Source organism: Tursiops truncatus, chromosome 1, assembly GCF_011762595.2.
Source record: "Tursiops truncatus isolate mTurTru1 chromosome 1, mTurTru1.mat.Y, whole genome shotgun sequence".
Taxonomy (NCBI): Eukaryota; Metazoa; Chordata; class Mammalia; order Artiodactyla; family Delphinidae; genus Tursiops; species Tursiops truncatus.
In genome coordinates this window covers 71,757,635-71,775,953 of record NC_047034.1, presented here as the reverse complement: position 1 = coordinate 71,775,953, position 18,319 = coordinate 71,757,635, and the positions used below count along the sequence as shown (strand labels likewise).

The window sequence follows — 18,319 nt, the reverse complement described above, 5'->3', positions numbered from 1 at the left end:
AAATTAAACAAAAATCTAAGAGTAGGGAAGTGTCTGGATAACAAAGCAGCCAAGGAGCTAATGGGAACCCATCATTTTTCATCACACTGACAGCCAAATTAATCTCAGACTTGTTCTTAATGGTGACACAGAATCTTCTCCAAGTTTTCTAACACTACCCTCCTACCCCTACCTCCTGAGAGAGAGAGACTGTGTCTGGGGCTGAAGTAAGAATCCAAATACCTAGCATGCTAGTTCTGAGGTAGAGGCAGAACAAGACACTCAAGTGATTAAGCAAGAGCTGATACTCTGTGCAATCAGGACAAGACCTGCTCAAGTAGCTATGACTAGCAGGTTATCATAATTCAAGAAATCCTCCAGAATTTAGCAATAGTTAAATGATAACAATCTTTATCCCCAGAGGCTGTTGAAAAAAGTTATGTTTCCTTTTACAGTATTTACTGTGAGTATGGGCTGACACAGGGTGAAAACCTAAAGACACAGGCCTGTCCTCTGTACAATTTTACTGAGAATTGAAATCTCTTGATTATCTGCATTACTAGCAGAGGAACAGAAGAACAGAAACATGAAAAATGTAGATAATGAAAAAAAAAAAGCCTGCACCTGATTTTAATAAGTATTACCTGGATGGGTAGTTGATACGGGGAACACAGGTAACTCACTTTCCCTGTGATATTTTACTTAATCAAAGATTAAGCTAGGTTTGCATTTCTAGCTGAAAGAAAAGCAGCAGCAGCCCATACAGATCAACTGAATACCGAAAGGTAACTGAATTGGAATAAGGATTTTTAAGTAGTTACATAATGACCAAATTTTAAAAATTCATACACAGAGTTGACTAGTGGAACTGAAATATGTTTACAGATCAAATCCCATGATAGTAAGTTCCCAGGTTCTACTCTGCTACACTAGAATTTTTTTCTATGAAATATGGTGTGAAATAAGTGGGTCAAATATAGACTCTAAGAAATTTTGAAATTTGTTCTCAAAAAAAAAAAAAGGTAAATATGTGAGGTGATAGAAGTGTTAATTAACTTGATGGGGGGAATCCTTTTACAAAGCATACGCTTATCAAATCATCAAGCTGTACACTTTCAGTATCTTACAACCTTATTTGTCAATTATACCTCAACGAAGCTGAAAAAAAAAGGAACTCCTGAGATTTCTGTTGTGGTTATATTATGGTATTTATTGTAATGGAGTATGACTGATATTTCTGACTTTTACACAATGATTAGTATACCTTGTCTTTTTCACTAAATTTGCAAGTTCCCTAAAGGCCTAGCTTTCAGGTGGATCCAAAGCTCTCTAGTTAGGTAATGCTGTTAAGTTAAAACACAGGACTAATTAGAGACTATGTGTCTTTCAGTTTTGCTTTGTTCCATGCATGGCACAAACCATACCCTGACATCCAGCCAGTCACCTAACGATAGTATGCTGCTACTCAGAATGGATAGCAATAAAGTACGGATAAACTATGGAAACTCATCACAAAAGTGGGGGGAAAAATTTAAAGCCTCTACTCTCTGGGTGGGACAATGGAAGTGCTAATTTAAGTGAAGAGGGCAGTACACACATTTCAGACTCCAGGGCATTACTTCAGGTGCTTTATGGTTTGCTCAATTAATGCCTTGGTGACTAACAAAGGTTCATTAACATTTACTAGATGTTAACGACAAATACAAAAACAAAAGGGACATACCGGATATTACAATTTGGGATAGTTTCTGTGGCTGGCCACATAGAGTCCTACACACCTCTCCAGCACCACTCACCTGGAGAAGCTGCTATGGATGCCAGCTACTGCTTTTTCTCCCTTCCCAAACAGGTACAGCTTGGTCTATAGCTGCACTGCCCCATAAGGAGACTTATTCACTTGACACCTAACACCCACAAGGGACTCTGCATCCTAACATCAGTAACAGCAGGTAGTCAGGGATGGGAAATTGTTAGCTAAAATTTCTCAAAACCTTTTCAGACGTACACTTTTCCTCCATTCTAAGTCTCAAGGTCTTTGGTTAGCCTACCGTAGGGCTTGAGGGGTGTTAAAGTTGGGCCGAGGCTCAGCCACACATTCCTCCTCCTCTGGGCCATCATCTTCCATGTTGGAGAACCCCATCTCATCTTGAAACTGAGGGCAAAGGAAAAGAAGGATTTTCCTGGGGAATGGGCACGCAAAGGTCACTCTAGCAGTGAGAGGGGAAAGCAAAGACTAGTTTACAGGACTTTAATAACGCTGGCGCACAGAAAGAGCTTGCATTAATAACCTTTCTCACTTCTGGGCTCGCACAATCCTGCACATGGGGTAGCTATTATGCCAGGAAAAAAGTTACTCAATCAGCCAACTTGTAATGGTAAACACAGAGCATGGATAACTTGAAATGATCAGAATATCTTTAAAGAGATAAATTTATGAGAAAGGTAATTATTCGGGCTCAGAATAATCTAAAATTAGTTTGCAATCTTTAAGGATGCAACATGTGATAGTGAAGAGTCCATCCAAAAGCCTGCAAGGAAAACTTTATTAAGAATAACCTGCATATGGATAATCAAAGTTTATTACTTAGCAAAAATCTCCTGTCACTATATTCTCTCCTGGGTGGACTGAAAGGGGAATGGGCTTGGTTCACACCACCCTTCTGGAGAGAGAGGCCCTGAGACCAAAGGACAGAGCTTGCTGGAGAATCCACTTTTACTATTCTGAGTTCTCATTCGAAGATCATTACTCACAGTTTCAAACAGCTCTTCCATCAGTTCATTCACTTCCTTTTCTGCAAAAAAGTCAAACGGTATGCTGTTGGCACTTGTTTGTTTCATTTTGCCACAGGGGGAATTCCAAGAAAATTCAATGAAAGTTGTTTTCAGCAAGGCTTTTAACAAAATCCTCATATCTATCCATCATTGACTCATTCATTTAAAAACATTTATTGAACACCAACTATATGCCTTAATCCCTAGTTCTAGATGCTTAGATACATGACAGGACTTTACTCTCATGAAGCTTAAATTCTAATGGGAAAACACACAAAAACGTAAGCTAGATGATTTTATAATGAGATACATGCATAGTTTGTTGGCCCATCCTACTGAATGGAGTCAAGAGAGAAGTCTCCAGCAGTGTGTCATAGGACCCTACCTTTGGACCTGAACTATTCAGCAATCCCATCAACAACCTAAAACACCCAGAAAACACACTTACCAGACCTGTAAACGATATAAAGCTGAAAAGGATTGCCAGACCAACTGATGACAGATTCAAAATTCTAGGTTTTCTCAAATTAACTGGATGAAACATAATGGGGATAAATTTAAAGTCTTACATTTAGGATTTTCAAAAATCAGTTTCTTAAGTGCACAAAAAGGTAACACGGCTCAGAAACAATTAATCTGAAAAAGATCTCAATGTTTTGTTTGACCTTAAGTTCAATATGACACAGTAGCTCCAAAACAGTGCTCACAACCAAGAAGGCAAGCATATCACTGAATCAGAGCAGTCTCAGGCTCTATCTAGAGGACTGTGATCATTTCTGTAAAAGCCCTTCTTAAGAGGGCATTAAAAAGCTAAAATCCAAATGTTAGTGAGGATGTGGAGCAACTAGAACTGTAAAAAGAATGTAAAGTGGAAAGCCACTTTGGAAAAGGGTTTGGCAATTTCTCAGAAAACTAAGTATACAGCTACCTTATGACCACTGATTCTTCCCCTAAATAGCTGACCCAAGGGAAATGAAACATTTGTCCACAAAACCTTGCACAAGAAAGTTCAGAGCTATCTTTATTCAAGATAGCCAGAAATTAGAAAGAACCCAGGTGTCCATCAACACCTGCGGATTGATGAAAAATAAACAAATTGGTATATTTATACACTGGAATCCTACTCAGCAATAAAAGGGAAGAAATTAATGATACAAGCAATGTGCATGAATCTCAAAAACTTTATGCTAAGTGAAAGAAGCTGTATACAACAGAACACATACTATATGATTCCATTCACATGAAGTTTTAAAAGAGGCAAATCTAATCTGTGATAGAAGAAAAGGGAACAGTGGTCGCACCTGGGAGGATGCTGTGGGGACTGACTTGGAAGGGGCAAGTGGGTACTTTCTGGGGTGACAAATCTCTATCTTGCTAGGGGTTTGAGTTATACAAGAGGAGGCACATCGAACCTCACTGAATGGTACACTTAAGATTTCTGTACTACAATGTGTATAAATTTACCTAAAAAGAAAAACTGTAAACAAATACTGAGTTCTAATTCATGATATGCATGCTGAAATGTTTAGATATCTACAACTCACTATGAAATGCTTCAAAAAAAATGGATTCATAGATGGATAGGTGCATGACTAAGCAAATATATGAAAAGTTAACTATAGAAGATAGGTAGTGGGTATACGGGTGTCCACTGTACAATTCTTTCAACTTTTCTATATGTTCAAAAAGTTTCATAATAAAATGTCATGGGGGAGAATTTTCTTAAAAATAAAGGCTAGAATCCAGAGGAGGGTAATTTGGGGGTTGAAATGTGGAAAGCCTGGCATTTAGAGAACTGAAAAAACTCGGTATGTTTAGCATAATAAAGAAAAAATGTAGAAAAAGAAACATACTATGCACACTTAGGAGTAAATTACATTTTATGGCAACAAAGGACAAACAGAGAAATATAAAAGGTAGATTCAGGTTCAATAAGGAAAATGCTGGGGCTTCCCTGGTGGCGCAGTGGTTAAGAATCTGCCTACCAATGCAGGGGACACAGGTTTGAGCCCTGGCCCGGGAAGATACCACGTGCCGGGGAGCAACTAAGCCCATGCGCCACAACTACTGAGCCTGTGCTCTAGAGCTTGCGTGCCACAGCTACTGAGCCCACGTGCCATAACCACTGAAGCCCGTGTGCCTAGAGCCCATGCTCCGCAACAAGAGAAGCCACTGCAATGAGAAGCCCGCACACCACAACGAAGAGCAGCCCCCGCTCGCTGCAACCAGAGAAAAGCCTTCGCACAGCAACAAAGACCCAACGCAGCCAAAAAATAAAAATAAATTTTAAAAAAAATTAATAAGGAAAATGTTAATTGAAGAGGTGTTCAAGAGTAGGACACGCTATCTGCAGAGCTGATGAACTCCCTGTCACTGGAGGTATCCAAACAGACTGAAAGGCCACATGAGAGAAGCTGTTAACAAACGCTTAAGTGGGAGGAAAATATATGTGACCACAGGAGGCTTTCCAAACTCTGTGATTCTAAGCTTTTTTATTTTTAAATTTTTATCATCCATGTAAGAAAAGTCCTCTTAAAGGGATTATAATTAAGCATGATAACATAAGACGACAAGGGGTAGAAACAAAATTAAAATTCTATCCCAGTTTTTACTTAGGACCATAGAACTCTATGACTAGAAAGGAAGACCCATCATTCAGGCAACCCAGAAAAGTTCACTAGTTGATTGGCAAACACTGTCAGCCCCATGAAAAACACCAGCTCTAAGGCAATAAACAACACAAAACCCATGAGAAGCTCACAGTTTAGGGAAGGAGACAGATATAAATAAGCAACTATGAGAGAGATGAGTATTAAAAAGGACATATAAAATAGTATGGATTGATATAATCAGGAGGAGTAACCAAGATGGCGGACTAGAAGGACGTGCTCTCACTCCCTCTTGTGAGAACACCAGAATCACAACTAGCTGCTGGACAATCATTGACAGGAAGACACTGGAACTCACCAAAAAAGATACCCCACATCCAAAGACAAAGGAGAAGCCACAATGAGACTGTAGGAGGGGTGCAATCACAGTAAAATCAAATCCCATAACTGCTGGGTGGGTGACTCACAGACTGGAGAACACTTATACCACAGAAGTCCACCCACTGGAGTGAAGGTTCTGAGCCCCACGTCAGGCTTCCCAACCTGGGGGCCCGGCAACGGGAAGAGGAATTCCTAGAGAATCAGACTTTGAAGCCTAGTGGGAATTGATTGCAGGACTTCGACAGGACTGGGGGAAACAGAGACTCCACTCTTGGAGGGCACACACAAAGTAGTGTGTGCATTGGGATCCAAGGGAAGGAGCAGTGACCCAATAGGAGACTGAACCAGAACTACCTGCTAGTGTTGGAGGGTCTCCTGCAGAGGCGGGGGGTGGGGGGAGGCTGTAACACACCATGGGGACAAGGACACTGACAGCAGAAGTTCTGGGAAGTACTCCTTGGCGTGAGCCCTCCCAGAGTCTGTCATTAGCCCCACCAAAGAGCCCAGGTAGGCTTCAGTCTTGGGTTGCCTCAGGCCAAACACCCAACAGGGAGGGAACCCAGCCCCACCCATCAATAGTCAAGTGGATTAAAGTTTTACTGAGCTCTGCCCACCAGAGCAACAGTCAGCTCTACCCACCACCAGTCCCTCCCATCAAGCCTCTTAGATAGCCTCATCCATCAGAGGGCAGACAGCAGAAGCAAGAACTACAATCCTGCAGCCTGTGGAACAAAAACAACATTCACAGAAAGACAGACAAGATGAAAAGGCAGAGGGCTATGTACCAGATGAAGGAACAAGATAAAACCGCAGAAAAATAACTAAATGAATTGGGAGATAGGCAACCTTCCAGAAAAAGAATTCAGAATAATGATAGTGAAGATGATCCAGGACCTCGGAAAAAGAACGGAGGCAAAGATGGAGAAGATGCAAGAAATGTTTAACAAAGACCTAGAAGAATTAAAGAACAAACAAACAGAGATGAACGATACAGTAACTGAAATGAAAAATACACTAGAAGGAATCAATAGCAGAATAACAGAGGATGAAGAACAGATAAGTGACCTGGAAGACAGAATGGTGGAATTCACTGCTGCGGAACAGAATAAAGAGAAAAGAATGAAAAGAAATGAAGAGAGCCTAAGAGATCTCTGGGACAACATTAAATGCAACAACATTCGCATTATAGGGGTCCCAGAAGGAGAAGAGAGAGAGAAAGGACCCAAAAAAATATTTGAAGAGATTATAGTGGAAAACTTCCCTAACATGGGAAAGGAAATAGCCACCCAAGTCCAGGAAGTGCAGCGAGTCCCATACAGGATAAACCCAAGGAGAAACACACCGAGACACATAGTAATCAAATTGGCAAAAATTAAAGACAAAAAAAATTATTGAAAGCAGCAAGGGAAAAATGAAAAATAACATACAAGGGAACTCCCATAAGGTTAACAGCTGATTTCTCAGCAGAAACTCTACAAGCCAGAAGGGAGTGGCATGATATACTTAAAGTGATGAAAGGGAAGAACCTACAACCAAGATTACTCTACCCGGCAAGGATCTCATTCAGATTCGGCAAGGATCTCATTCAGATTCGACGGAGAAATCAAAAGCTTTACAGACAAGCAAAAGCTAAGAGAATTCAGCATCACCAAACCAGCTCTACAACAAATGCTAAAGGAACTTCTCTAAGTGGGAAACACAAGAGAAGAAAAGGACCTACAAAAACAAACCCAAAACAATTAAGAAAATGGTCATAGGAACATACATATCGATAATGACCTTAAACGTGAATGGATTAAATGCTCCAACCAAAAGACTCAGGCTTGCTGAATGGATACAAAAACAAGACCCATATATATTCTGTCTACAAGAAACCCACTTCAGACCTAGGGACACATACAGACTGAAAGTGAGGGGATGGAAAAAGATATTCCATGCAAATGGAAATCAAAAGCTGGAGTAGCTATACTCATATCAGATAAAATAGACTTTAAAATAAAGAATGTTATAAGAGACAAGGAAGGCCACTACATAATGATCAAGGGATCAATCCAAGAAGAAGATATAACAATTACAAATATATATGCACCCAACATAGGAGCACCTCAATACATAAGGCAAGTGCTAACAGCTATAAAAGAGAAAATTGACAGTAACACAATAATAGTGGAGGACTTTAACACCTCACTTACACCAATGGACAGATCATCCAAAATGAAAATAAATCAGGAAACAGAAGCTTTAAATAACACAATAGACCACATAGATTTAACTGATATTTATAGGACATTCCATCCAAAACAGCAGATTACACTTTCTTCTCAAGTGCGCATGGAACATTCTCCAGGATAGATCACATCTTGGGTCACAAATCAAGCCTCAGTAAATTTAAGAAAATTGAAATCATATCAAGCATCTTTTCTGACCACAACGCTATGAGATTAGAAATGAATTACAGGGAAAAATTGTAAAAAACACAAACACATGGAGGCTAAACAATACGTTACTAAATAACCAAGAGATCACTGAAGAAATCAAAGAGGAAATCAAAAAATACCTACAGACAAATGACAATGAAAACACAAAGATCCAAAACCTATGGGATGCAGCAAGAGCAGTTCTAAGAGGGAAGTTTATAGTTATACAAGCCTACCTCAAGAAACAAGAAAAATCTCAAGTAAACAATCTAACCTTACACCTAAAGGAGCTAGAGAAAGAAGAACAAACAAAACCCAAAGTGAGCAGAAGGAAAGAAATCATAAAGATCAGAGCAGAAATAAATGAAACAGAAACAAAGAAAACAACAGCAAAGATCAATAAAACTAAAAGGTGGTTCTTTGAGAAGATAAAAATCGATAAACCATTAGCCAGACTCATCAAGAAAAAGAGGGAGAGGACTCAAATCAATAAAATTAGAAATTAAAAAGGAGAAGTTATAACAGACACTGCAGAAATACAAAGCATCCTAAGAGACTACTACAAGCAACTCTATGCCACTAAAATGGACAACCTGGAAGAAATGGACAAATTCTTAGAAAGGTATAACCTTCCAAGACAGAACCAGGAAGAAACAGAAAATATGAACAGACCAATCACAAGTAATGAAACAAACTGTGATTAAAAATCTTCTAACAGGGCTTCCCTGGTGGCGCAGTGGTTGAGAGTCCGCCTGCAGATGCAAGGGACACGGGTTCGTGCCCTGGTCCGGGAAGATCCCACATGCTGCAGAGAGGCTGGGCCCGTGAGCCATGGCAGCTGAGCTTGCACGTCCGGAGCCTGTGCTCCACAACGGGAGAGGCCACAACAGTGAGAGGCCTGCGTACTGCAAAAAAAAAAAAAAAAAAAAATCTTCCAACAAACAAAAGTCCAGGACCAGATGGCTTCACAGGTGAATTCTATCAAACATTTAGAGAAGAGCTAACACCCATCCTTCTCAAACTCTTCCAAAAGATTGCGGAGGAAGGAACACTCCCAAACTCATTCTACGAGGCCACCATTGCCCTGATACCAAAACCAGAAAAAGATACTACAAAAAAATAAAATTACAGACCAATATCACTGATGAATATAGATGCAAAAATCCTCAACAAAATACTAGCAAACAGAATCCAACAACACATTAAAAGGATCATACACCATGATCAAGTGGGATTTATCCCAGGGATGCACGGATTCTTCAATATATGCAAATCAATCAATGTGATACACCATACTAACAAAGAATAAAAACCATATGATCATCTCAATAGATGCAGAAAAAGCTTTCAACAAAATTCAACACCAATTTATGAAAAAAACTCTCCAGAAAGTGGGCAGAGAGGGAACCTACCTCAACGTAATAAAGGCCATATAAGACAAACCCATAGCAAACATCATTCTCAATGGTGAAAAACTGAAAGCATTTCCTCTAAGATCAAGAATGAGACAAGCATGTCCACCCTCACCACTATTATTCAACATAGTTTTGGAAGTTCTAGCCACGGCAATCAGAGAACAAATAGAAATAAAAGGAATACAAATTGGAAAAGAAGAAGTAAAACTGTCACTGTTTGCAGATCACATGATACTATACATAGAGAATCTTAAACATGCCACCAGAAAACTATTAGAGCTAATCAATGAATCTGGTAAAGTTGCAGGATACAAAATTAATACACAGAAATCTCTTGCATTCCTATACACTAATGATGAAAAATCTGAAAGAGAAATTATGGAAGCACTCCCATTTACCACTGCAACAAAAAGAATAAAATACCCAGGAATAAACCTACCTAGGGAAACAAAAGACCTGTATGCAGAAAATTATAGGACATTGGTGAAAGAAATTAAAGATGATACCAACAGATGGAGAGATATACCATGTTCTGGGATTGGAAGGATCAATATTGTGAAAAAGACTATACTACCCAAAGCAATCTACAGATTCAGTGCAATCCCTATCAAATTACCAGTGGCATTTTTTATGGAACTAGAACAAATCATCTTAAAATTTGTATGGAGACACAAAAGACCCCAAATAGCCAAAGCAGTCTTGAGGGAAAAAAACAGAGCTGGAGGAATCAGACTCCCTGACTTCAGACTATACTACAAAGCTACAGTAATCAAGACAATATGGTACTGGCACAAAAACAGAAACATAGATCAATGGAACAAGATAGAAAGCCCAGAGATAAACCCACGCACCTATGGTCAACTAATCTATGATAAAGGAGGCAAAGATAGACAATGGAGAAAAGACAGTCTCTTCAATAAGTGGTGCTGGGAAAACTGGACAGCTACATGTAAAAGAATGAAATTAGAACACTCCCTAACACCATACACAAAAATAAACTCAAAATGGATTCAAGACCTAAATGTAAGACCGGACACTATAAAACTCTTAGAGGAAAACATAGAAGAACATTCTTTGACATAAATCACCACAAGATCTTTTTTGATCCACCTCCTAGAGTAATGGAAATAAAAACAAAAATAAACAATTGGGACCTAATCAAACTTAAAAGCTTTTGCACGGCAAAGGAAATCATAAACAAGACGAAAAGACAACCTTCAGAATGAGAGAAAATATTCGCAAACGAATCAACGGACAAAGGATTAATCTCCAAAATATATTAACAACTCATGCAGCTCGGTATTAAAGAAACAGACAACCCAATCCAAAAATGGGCAGAAGACCTAAACAGACATTTCTCCAAAGAAGACATAAAGATGGCCAAGAAGCACATGAAAAGCTGCTCAACATCACTAATTATTAGAGAAATGCAAATCAAAACTACAATGAGGTATCACCTCATACCAGTTAGAATGGGCATCATCAGGAAATCTACAAACAACAAATGCTGGAGAGGGTGTGGAGAAAAGGGAACCTTCTTGCACTGTTGGTGGGAATGTAAACTGATACAGCCGCTATGGAGAACAGTATGGAGGTTCCTTAAAAAACTAAAAATAGAATTACCATATGATCCAGCAATCCCACTACTGGGCATACACCCAGAGAAAACCATAATTCAAAAAGACACATGCACCCCAATGTTCATTGCAGGGCTATTTACAATAGCCAGGTCATGGAAGCAACCTAAATGCCCATCGACAGACGAATGGATAAAAAAGTTGTGGTACATATATACAATGGCATATTACTCAGCCGTAAAAAGGAACGAAATTGAGTCATTTGTTGAGACGTGGATGGATCTAGAGACTGTCTATACAGAGTGAAGTAAGTCAGAAAGAGAAAAACAAATATCGTATATTAACATATGTATGTGAAACCTAGAAAAATGGTACAGATGAACCAGTTTGCAGGGCAGAAGTTGAGACACAGATGTAGAGAACAAACGTATGGACACCAAGTGGGGAAAACTGCAGTTGGGTGGGGATGGTGGTGTGCTGAATTGGGCAATTGGGATTGACATGTATACACTGATGTGTATAAAATTGATGACTAATAAGAACCTGCAGTATAAAAAAACAAACAAAAAAAGACAACTAATACTAAACTTTCTTTGGGTTATTTGTATGGAAATACATTAATATAAATGTTTCAGACATTACATGAAATTTCTAAGAATCTTATATGTTCTGGTATAATGTTGTAAGTCATAACTCTAGTTATTACTTTAAAATGTATACCTCCGAAATAACTAAATTTCCTTGTCAACTGCATTATTATGAACTTTCATCAAATCTTTAACCGTGGTCATTTTTAAGTCTTTTGTCATTTACAGACAGTTCTGGGTGTACTCTGATGCTTTCACAAAAATATTCCTATAAAAGCGTTTCATCTTCAAAGAATTCATGGAAAAGACTGACAAGTACAGGTTTCTGGTAACTCACGATACTGCTGAACTGAACAAGCATTTTCAGAACGCTAATGGAAAACTGATGAATTCATAAAAGTGCTAACAAAAGATCAAGATAAAAAAAAACTGATTGCATGGGACTGAGTGAACTGATGAGGATGATTACAATTTTCGTGACTTTCTGTTTGAATTAAAAAAAAAAGATAAATCCCACAAGGACTCAGAGGCAAAAAATATACAAATCAATTTTCACTGCAAAGTAAAGGAGCTGTTACAGTGGAGGTTTACTGGACTGAATGTCAATATTATGACATCGTATGAGTGTGTTTTGTGTTTGGTAATTGCCATCATTGTTGCTTTTGTTGCAGTCAACCATTTACAATGCTTGGTGTCAGTTTAGCTCTTGTAAAAATAAAATACAGTGTGTGTGTGTGAGTTGTGAAAAAAAAATAGTATGGATAACGGAGCAAGAAGATCAATCCTGATTGAGGAGGATCTCCCTGAGAAATTACAGTTGACCATTGAACAACATGGAATTGAACTGTATGGGTCCACTTATATGCAGATTTTTTCAGTAAATATAGTGGAACAATTTGGGGGGGGATGTGCAACAATTTGAAAAAACCCGCAGACAAACCACAGAGCCTAGAAATACCAATAAATTTAAGGAAAAGTTAGGTATGTCATGAATGCATAAATTATATGTAGATACTAGTCTATTTTATCACTTACTACCATAAAATGTACACAAATCTACTCTAAAAAGTTAAAATTTATCAAAACTTACACACACACTTACAGACCATACATGGCACCATTCACAGTTGAGAGAAACCCAAACATAAAGATGCAGTGTGAAATCATAACTGCATAAAATTAACTGTGGCATATACTGTACTTCTGTAATAATTTCATAGCCACCTCCTGTTGCTAGCTCAGGTGTTGCAAGTATCTGCTTAAAACATCTCCTGAGCAGTTTGTCTCTCCAGCAAATTGCGTACTGTAGGAAAAACTGATCTCTTGTGGTTCTTGAGTATTTTTCATCAAGTTTAGTACAATACCATAGGCCTTGAATAACACCATGGGACCCATGCAAAGTGCCACTAGTGGTGCTGGAAGTGCTCCCAAGAAGCAAAGTCATGACATTACAAGAAGATGCTGAATTGCTTGATATGTACCAGAGATTGCGGTCTGTAGCTGTGATTTCCCACCATTTCAAGATAAATGAATCCAGTGTAAGGACCATTGTAAAAAATGAAAAGGAAATTCATGAAGCCATAGCTGTCGCTATGCTGGCAGGTGCAAAAACCTTGTGCTTTTTGTGAAATACCTTTTTATCTCATATTGAAAATGCAGTTTTTATGTGGGTGCAGGATTGCTATAAGAAAGGCATACCTATAGACTCTAATATGATTTGAGAAAAAGCAAAGTCATTATATGACAACTTAAACCAAAAGGAAGATGAAGGATCTAAGTCTGGAGAATTTAATGCCAGTAAAGGATGGTTTGATAATTTTAGAAAGAGGTTTGGCTTAAAAACTGTCAAGATAACAGGAGAAGCAGCCTCTGCTGATGCAGAGGCAGCAGACAAGTTCCCAGACTGAGGAGAAAGGATATCTGCCTGAACAGGTTTTTAGTGCAGATGAAAGTGCCCTATTCTGGAGGGGAAAAAATTTTTAAAAATAAAGCCTCAAAAGACATTAGTAAGGAAGAGAAGCAAGCACCAGGATTTAAGGCAGGAAGGGAGAGGCTAAGTCTACTGTTTTGTGAAAATGCAGTCGCATTTACCACCAGGACTGCCCTTATCTATAAAGCTGCTCACCTTGATGGGAAAAGATAAACACAAGCTGCCAGTCTTTGGATATACAAAAAGAAGGGCCTTTCTATGGATTGGTTCCATCGATGCTTTGTCCCTGAAGTCAGGAAATACCTTGCCTTTTAAAGATCTTTTGAAATTGGACAATGCCCCTGGGTACCCAGAACCCCATGAATTCAACACTGAAGGCGTCTAAGTGGTCTACTCCCCTCCAAACATGTCTCTAATTCAGCCTCTAGATCGGGGTTCGTAAGGACCTTTAAGGCTCATTACACACAATATTCTATGGAAAGGATTATCCACACTGAGAGACCCCAATGGAGAGAACATCACGTAAGTCTGGAGGAAGGATCACACCACTGAAGATGCCATCATTGTTAAAGAAAAAGCCATGAAAGCCATCAAACCTGAAACAATAAATTCCTGCTGGAGAAAAATGTGTTCAGATGTCCTGCATGACTTCACAAGATTTACGACAGAGCCAATCAAGGAAATCATGAAACAGACTGTGAATACGGCCAAAAAAAGATGGGGGTGAAGGGTTTCAAGTTCTGAATCTTGGAGAAATTCAAGAGCTAACAGACACTGCACCAGAGGAATTAAAAAAAGATGACGTGATGAAGATGAGTGCTTCCAAAACAGTGCCAGACGATGAGGAAGAAGATGTAGAAGAAGCTGTGTCAGGCAGCAGGGTTCCGATTATTTAAGACTGCTTTTGACTTCTTTTACAAGGACACTTCTATGATATGGACTCTGAAACCAAAGCACATGGTGGGAGAGGGACTGGTACCATACAGAAACATTTTTAGAGAAATGAAAAAGCAAAAAAGTCACACAGAAATTACAATGTATTTCCATAAAGTTACTGTCTCTGCCTCCCCCTCCTCCTCCACCACCTCTCCTGCCTCTGCCACCCCGAGACAGAAAGACCAACCCCTCCTCCTCTTCTTCCTCCTCAGCCTACTCAATGTGAAGACAAGGAGGATGAAGGCCTTTATGATGACCCACTGCGACTTAATGAATAGTAAATAATCATCATGCCTACAGTTAATAAACTTATCTGTTGTGTATGTGTATATACCTTTGTGTAAAAATCTAATAACTGTATGGCAAGAATTGTATGAGATGTTTTTGTGTCATCATCATCATCATCGCTTAAGTATTCATCATGTAGAACATCATGTACAAGACTTGAAATGGATAGCCTATCCTTACATAGGCATAAAGTGACTGATATTTAATATAAAATTAATAATCAATAAAATTAATAATGTTAGTTTTATTAATGATTTATAACTGTGCTTTCAAAGAATTACATTACCAACTGTGTATCAGCCTATTATCACATTTTTAAAAAATGTAACAATGTTTCCAATCCTGTACATGAATATGACTGTAATACTGTATGCCATAAAAATTTTGTAACAATTTAGTAGTGTACTGCTGAATGGCTACAAAATTTTGTAACCATTCAGGCCAGCGTACTAAGAAGCGATCTGTGAAGCAATCATATCAATTACACTAGACTACCATCAAGCCATCATACTGCTGCTTCTTCATTATCAATGCATGAATCCTTATACCAGTAAATAAATGTTCCTTTTTCACTTTTCATTGTCTAGTGTTTGTAACATATATATCTACAGTGTTTTGTATCATATAAAACAATATTAATATAGATACTGACAGATGATTCAGCTTGTAAACAGATAACATAAACTTACAGTATCGATAAATACGGTACTGTAAATGTATTTTCTCTTCCTCATTATGACTTTCTTAATAATATTTTCTTTTCTCTAGCTTACTTTACTTTAAGAACACAGTATACAAAACACATTATATATAAAATACATGTTAATAATTATTTATTTTATTGGTAAGCCTTCAACAGTAGGCTACTAGTAGTTAAGTTTTCGGGGAGTCAAAACTTCTAGTCGGATTTTCAACTACACTGGGGTTGGGCACCCCTACCCTCTGAGTTGCTCAAGGTCAACTGTATCTATAAACTGAAGAAAGTAACAGACAAACAAGAAGGGAAGGCAAGTGTATACCAGGATGAGAGCTGAATTGAAATGCAATCTCCTACTTTTCTGCTTCAAGCAGAAAATGTTTCATGACCAGCACATGACACTGTGGACCATTCGCTCCTTCTTGAAAGACTCTTCCCTTGGTTTCTGAGACACAAGGCTTTGTTGTTTTTTCTCATACCTTCCTAGACCCTCCTTCACAATTTTCTCAAAACCTAAATCCTCAAGCCTTTTCTTTCTACACTTTCTCTCTGATTCCTGGTGCTTTCCTTTCAATGCAACCTTAACTGTCATAACATACCAAAATAAATGGAAGATCTTCATAAAGGAAATGGCATTCTAATCTTAAGAACAACATGAAAGATGAAATAAAGCAACAAAACAGAACATAAGTCCTAAAGGATTGTGTTTACATAATTCTCTTTGCACAAAGATTTGCATTATTTAGGTACATAATAAACACTTTTGGATACTTATAAAACTTTCTTCATAACCTCGTCAAGAGCCAATGTCTTACCTTCACCATGTTGTGTATACTATTCCAGTACAGGGTCATGCACACCCTCAATAAAAATCAACAGTTCCTGAAATATGTTTTCCATCATTGGCAAACTAGCAATGAAATAATTTTAAACAAATGACTCAAGCCAAGTTATTTAATGGTTTTCCATGCCTCCAATCTTGCTCTCTTTACCCACCAAATCAATACATTAAACTGGCATTAAATCAAAGTGATATTTCTAAAATCCAAATCAGTTCCTATTTATTTCCTGCTTTGAGCTCTCTGAGCTCTCCTTTTTGACAGATCAAAAATCAGATCTAAGGTTCTCCATGAACTGAACACTGCTTAACTCTTCTATCACCACTCACTCATACAACTTAACCAAACTACTTACTATTTTCCAAACACATGTATTGTTTCATAATTCCATGGTTTGCAGAATTCTTCTATTTGCAATATCCCTATCTGCCCCCATTCACCAAAAATTTCTTATTGCTCCTTCAAAACTAAAATAAAACATCCCATTTTGTGAATCCTTCCCTAACCCATACCATATATTAGGACAGTATAACCCTCTTTTAGGCCACTAGTATATACACAAACTATTATTATAGCACCTATCACTTGGTACTACACCTGTTTCTGTTTGTATCCCCCTACTAAGCTGACATCCTCCAGGCAGAAGCCATGTCTTATTCATTTTGGTACAATCGCTGCCAAATACTCAATACGTGACTGTGGGATGTATAAATGAGTAACTGATAGGTTTCCTGAATATATATGTAAATTTAAAGAATTATAGAAATAAATGGGAAGAGGAAGCTTAAATGTCTTGAGTGGGCTACAAACTTCAACCTCAGAAATCTGCAAAGTAAACAAAGGTAGATGTGGAGAAGTCAAGACCAGGACTCATAATAAACACAGACTCACTGGTGATTCTTACTGCCCGGTCAGTGCGGAAATCCTCTGTGTCTGGTTCATCCAGGTCTTCCAGGAAATTATATTCTGGATCGTCATCGTCATCTGCCTCATCTAGGAAAAAAAATGTTTTAGACACTTATTGCCAACTCTGAACTCATATCTCTAATGAAAATTTAAGATGTTCAGCACCATAAGAATCTACTCCAATAAAGCACATTTATTCTGAAGTGTTTATTTTATTTTTTACTTATTTTTTGGCTGTGCCACACGGCTTGCAGGATCTTAGTTCCCTAACCAGGAATTAAACCCAAGCCCTCAGCAGTGAAAGTGCAGAGTCCTAACCGCAAGTGAATTCCCTATTCTGAAGTTTTTAAACAACTTATTCTTTCTTTCCTCAGCGTCTGTGCACAGATCATTTCCCACGGCAGACTCATCTCACCTATTCTCCCCAATTAGCCAAGTTCCTTCCTTCCTTCCTTTAAACAAAACTTAAATTTCTCAAAATGCAGCAAAAGCCTGAAAACTGAACATATAATTTATCTCAGTAAACCCACTTAGAGTAGTGCATCTCATTAAAGTATTTTTGTAAAACTCTTTATACAAAGGCATTGATAGTGAAAAAAGAAATGACCCTAATTCCCAATAATTAGGGAATGACTATAATTATGATGCCTTAGTATAAAATAGTATATACATATAGAATATAAACATTCTATACATGTTCAACAAATTCATGACAAAAGTATAACACAATACACACATAATACTCATAAGCATAAAAATATTACATCCCTATAACTCAGAAATAACTAAAAATATACAAAAATAACAAACATTTGTAATGGCAGAGCATAGAAGTATGGGTATTTTTCTCCCTCGCAATTTTCTCTAATGTTGATGCTATGATGTCTTTTAGATTCCTAACTAAAAATCCTGAAGGAATCAATCAATTATGGATTGTTTTATATATATTTTTTTAAAATAAATTTATTTATTTATTTTTGGCTGCA

The 18,319-nt window shown here is 38.0% G+C and overlaps 1 protein-coding gene across 14 annotated transcripts in view; it reads right to left on the bottom strand.

Annotated features, from left to right (window-relative positions):
- GON4L (gon-4 like) overlaps positions 1 to 18,319 on the bottom strand; it is an 87,741-nt gene that overhangs the window by 28,855 nt on the left and 40,567 nt on the right. For all 14 annotated transcript variants that reach the window (XR_002176061.3, XM_019933452.3, XM_019933483.3 and 11 more), the window contains 3 exons: positions 17,319 to 17,420; positions 2,731 to 2,771; positions 2,028 to 2,131 (listed from right to left, as the gene is read on the bottom strand). Coding sequence is in view for 13 of the 14 variants with exons in the window: in XM_019933452.3 (XP_019789011.1) it covers positions 2,028 to 2,131; positions 2,731 to 2,771; positions 17,319 to 17,420 (247 nt within the window). In the remaining variant the exon portion in view is untranslated. The remainder of the gene's footprint in view (positions 1 to 2,027; positions 2,132 to 2,730; positions 2,772 to 17,318; positions 17,421 to 18,319) is intronic.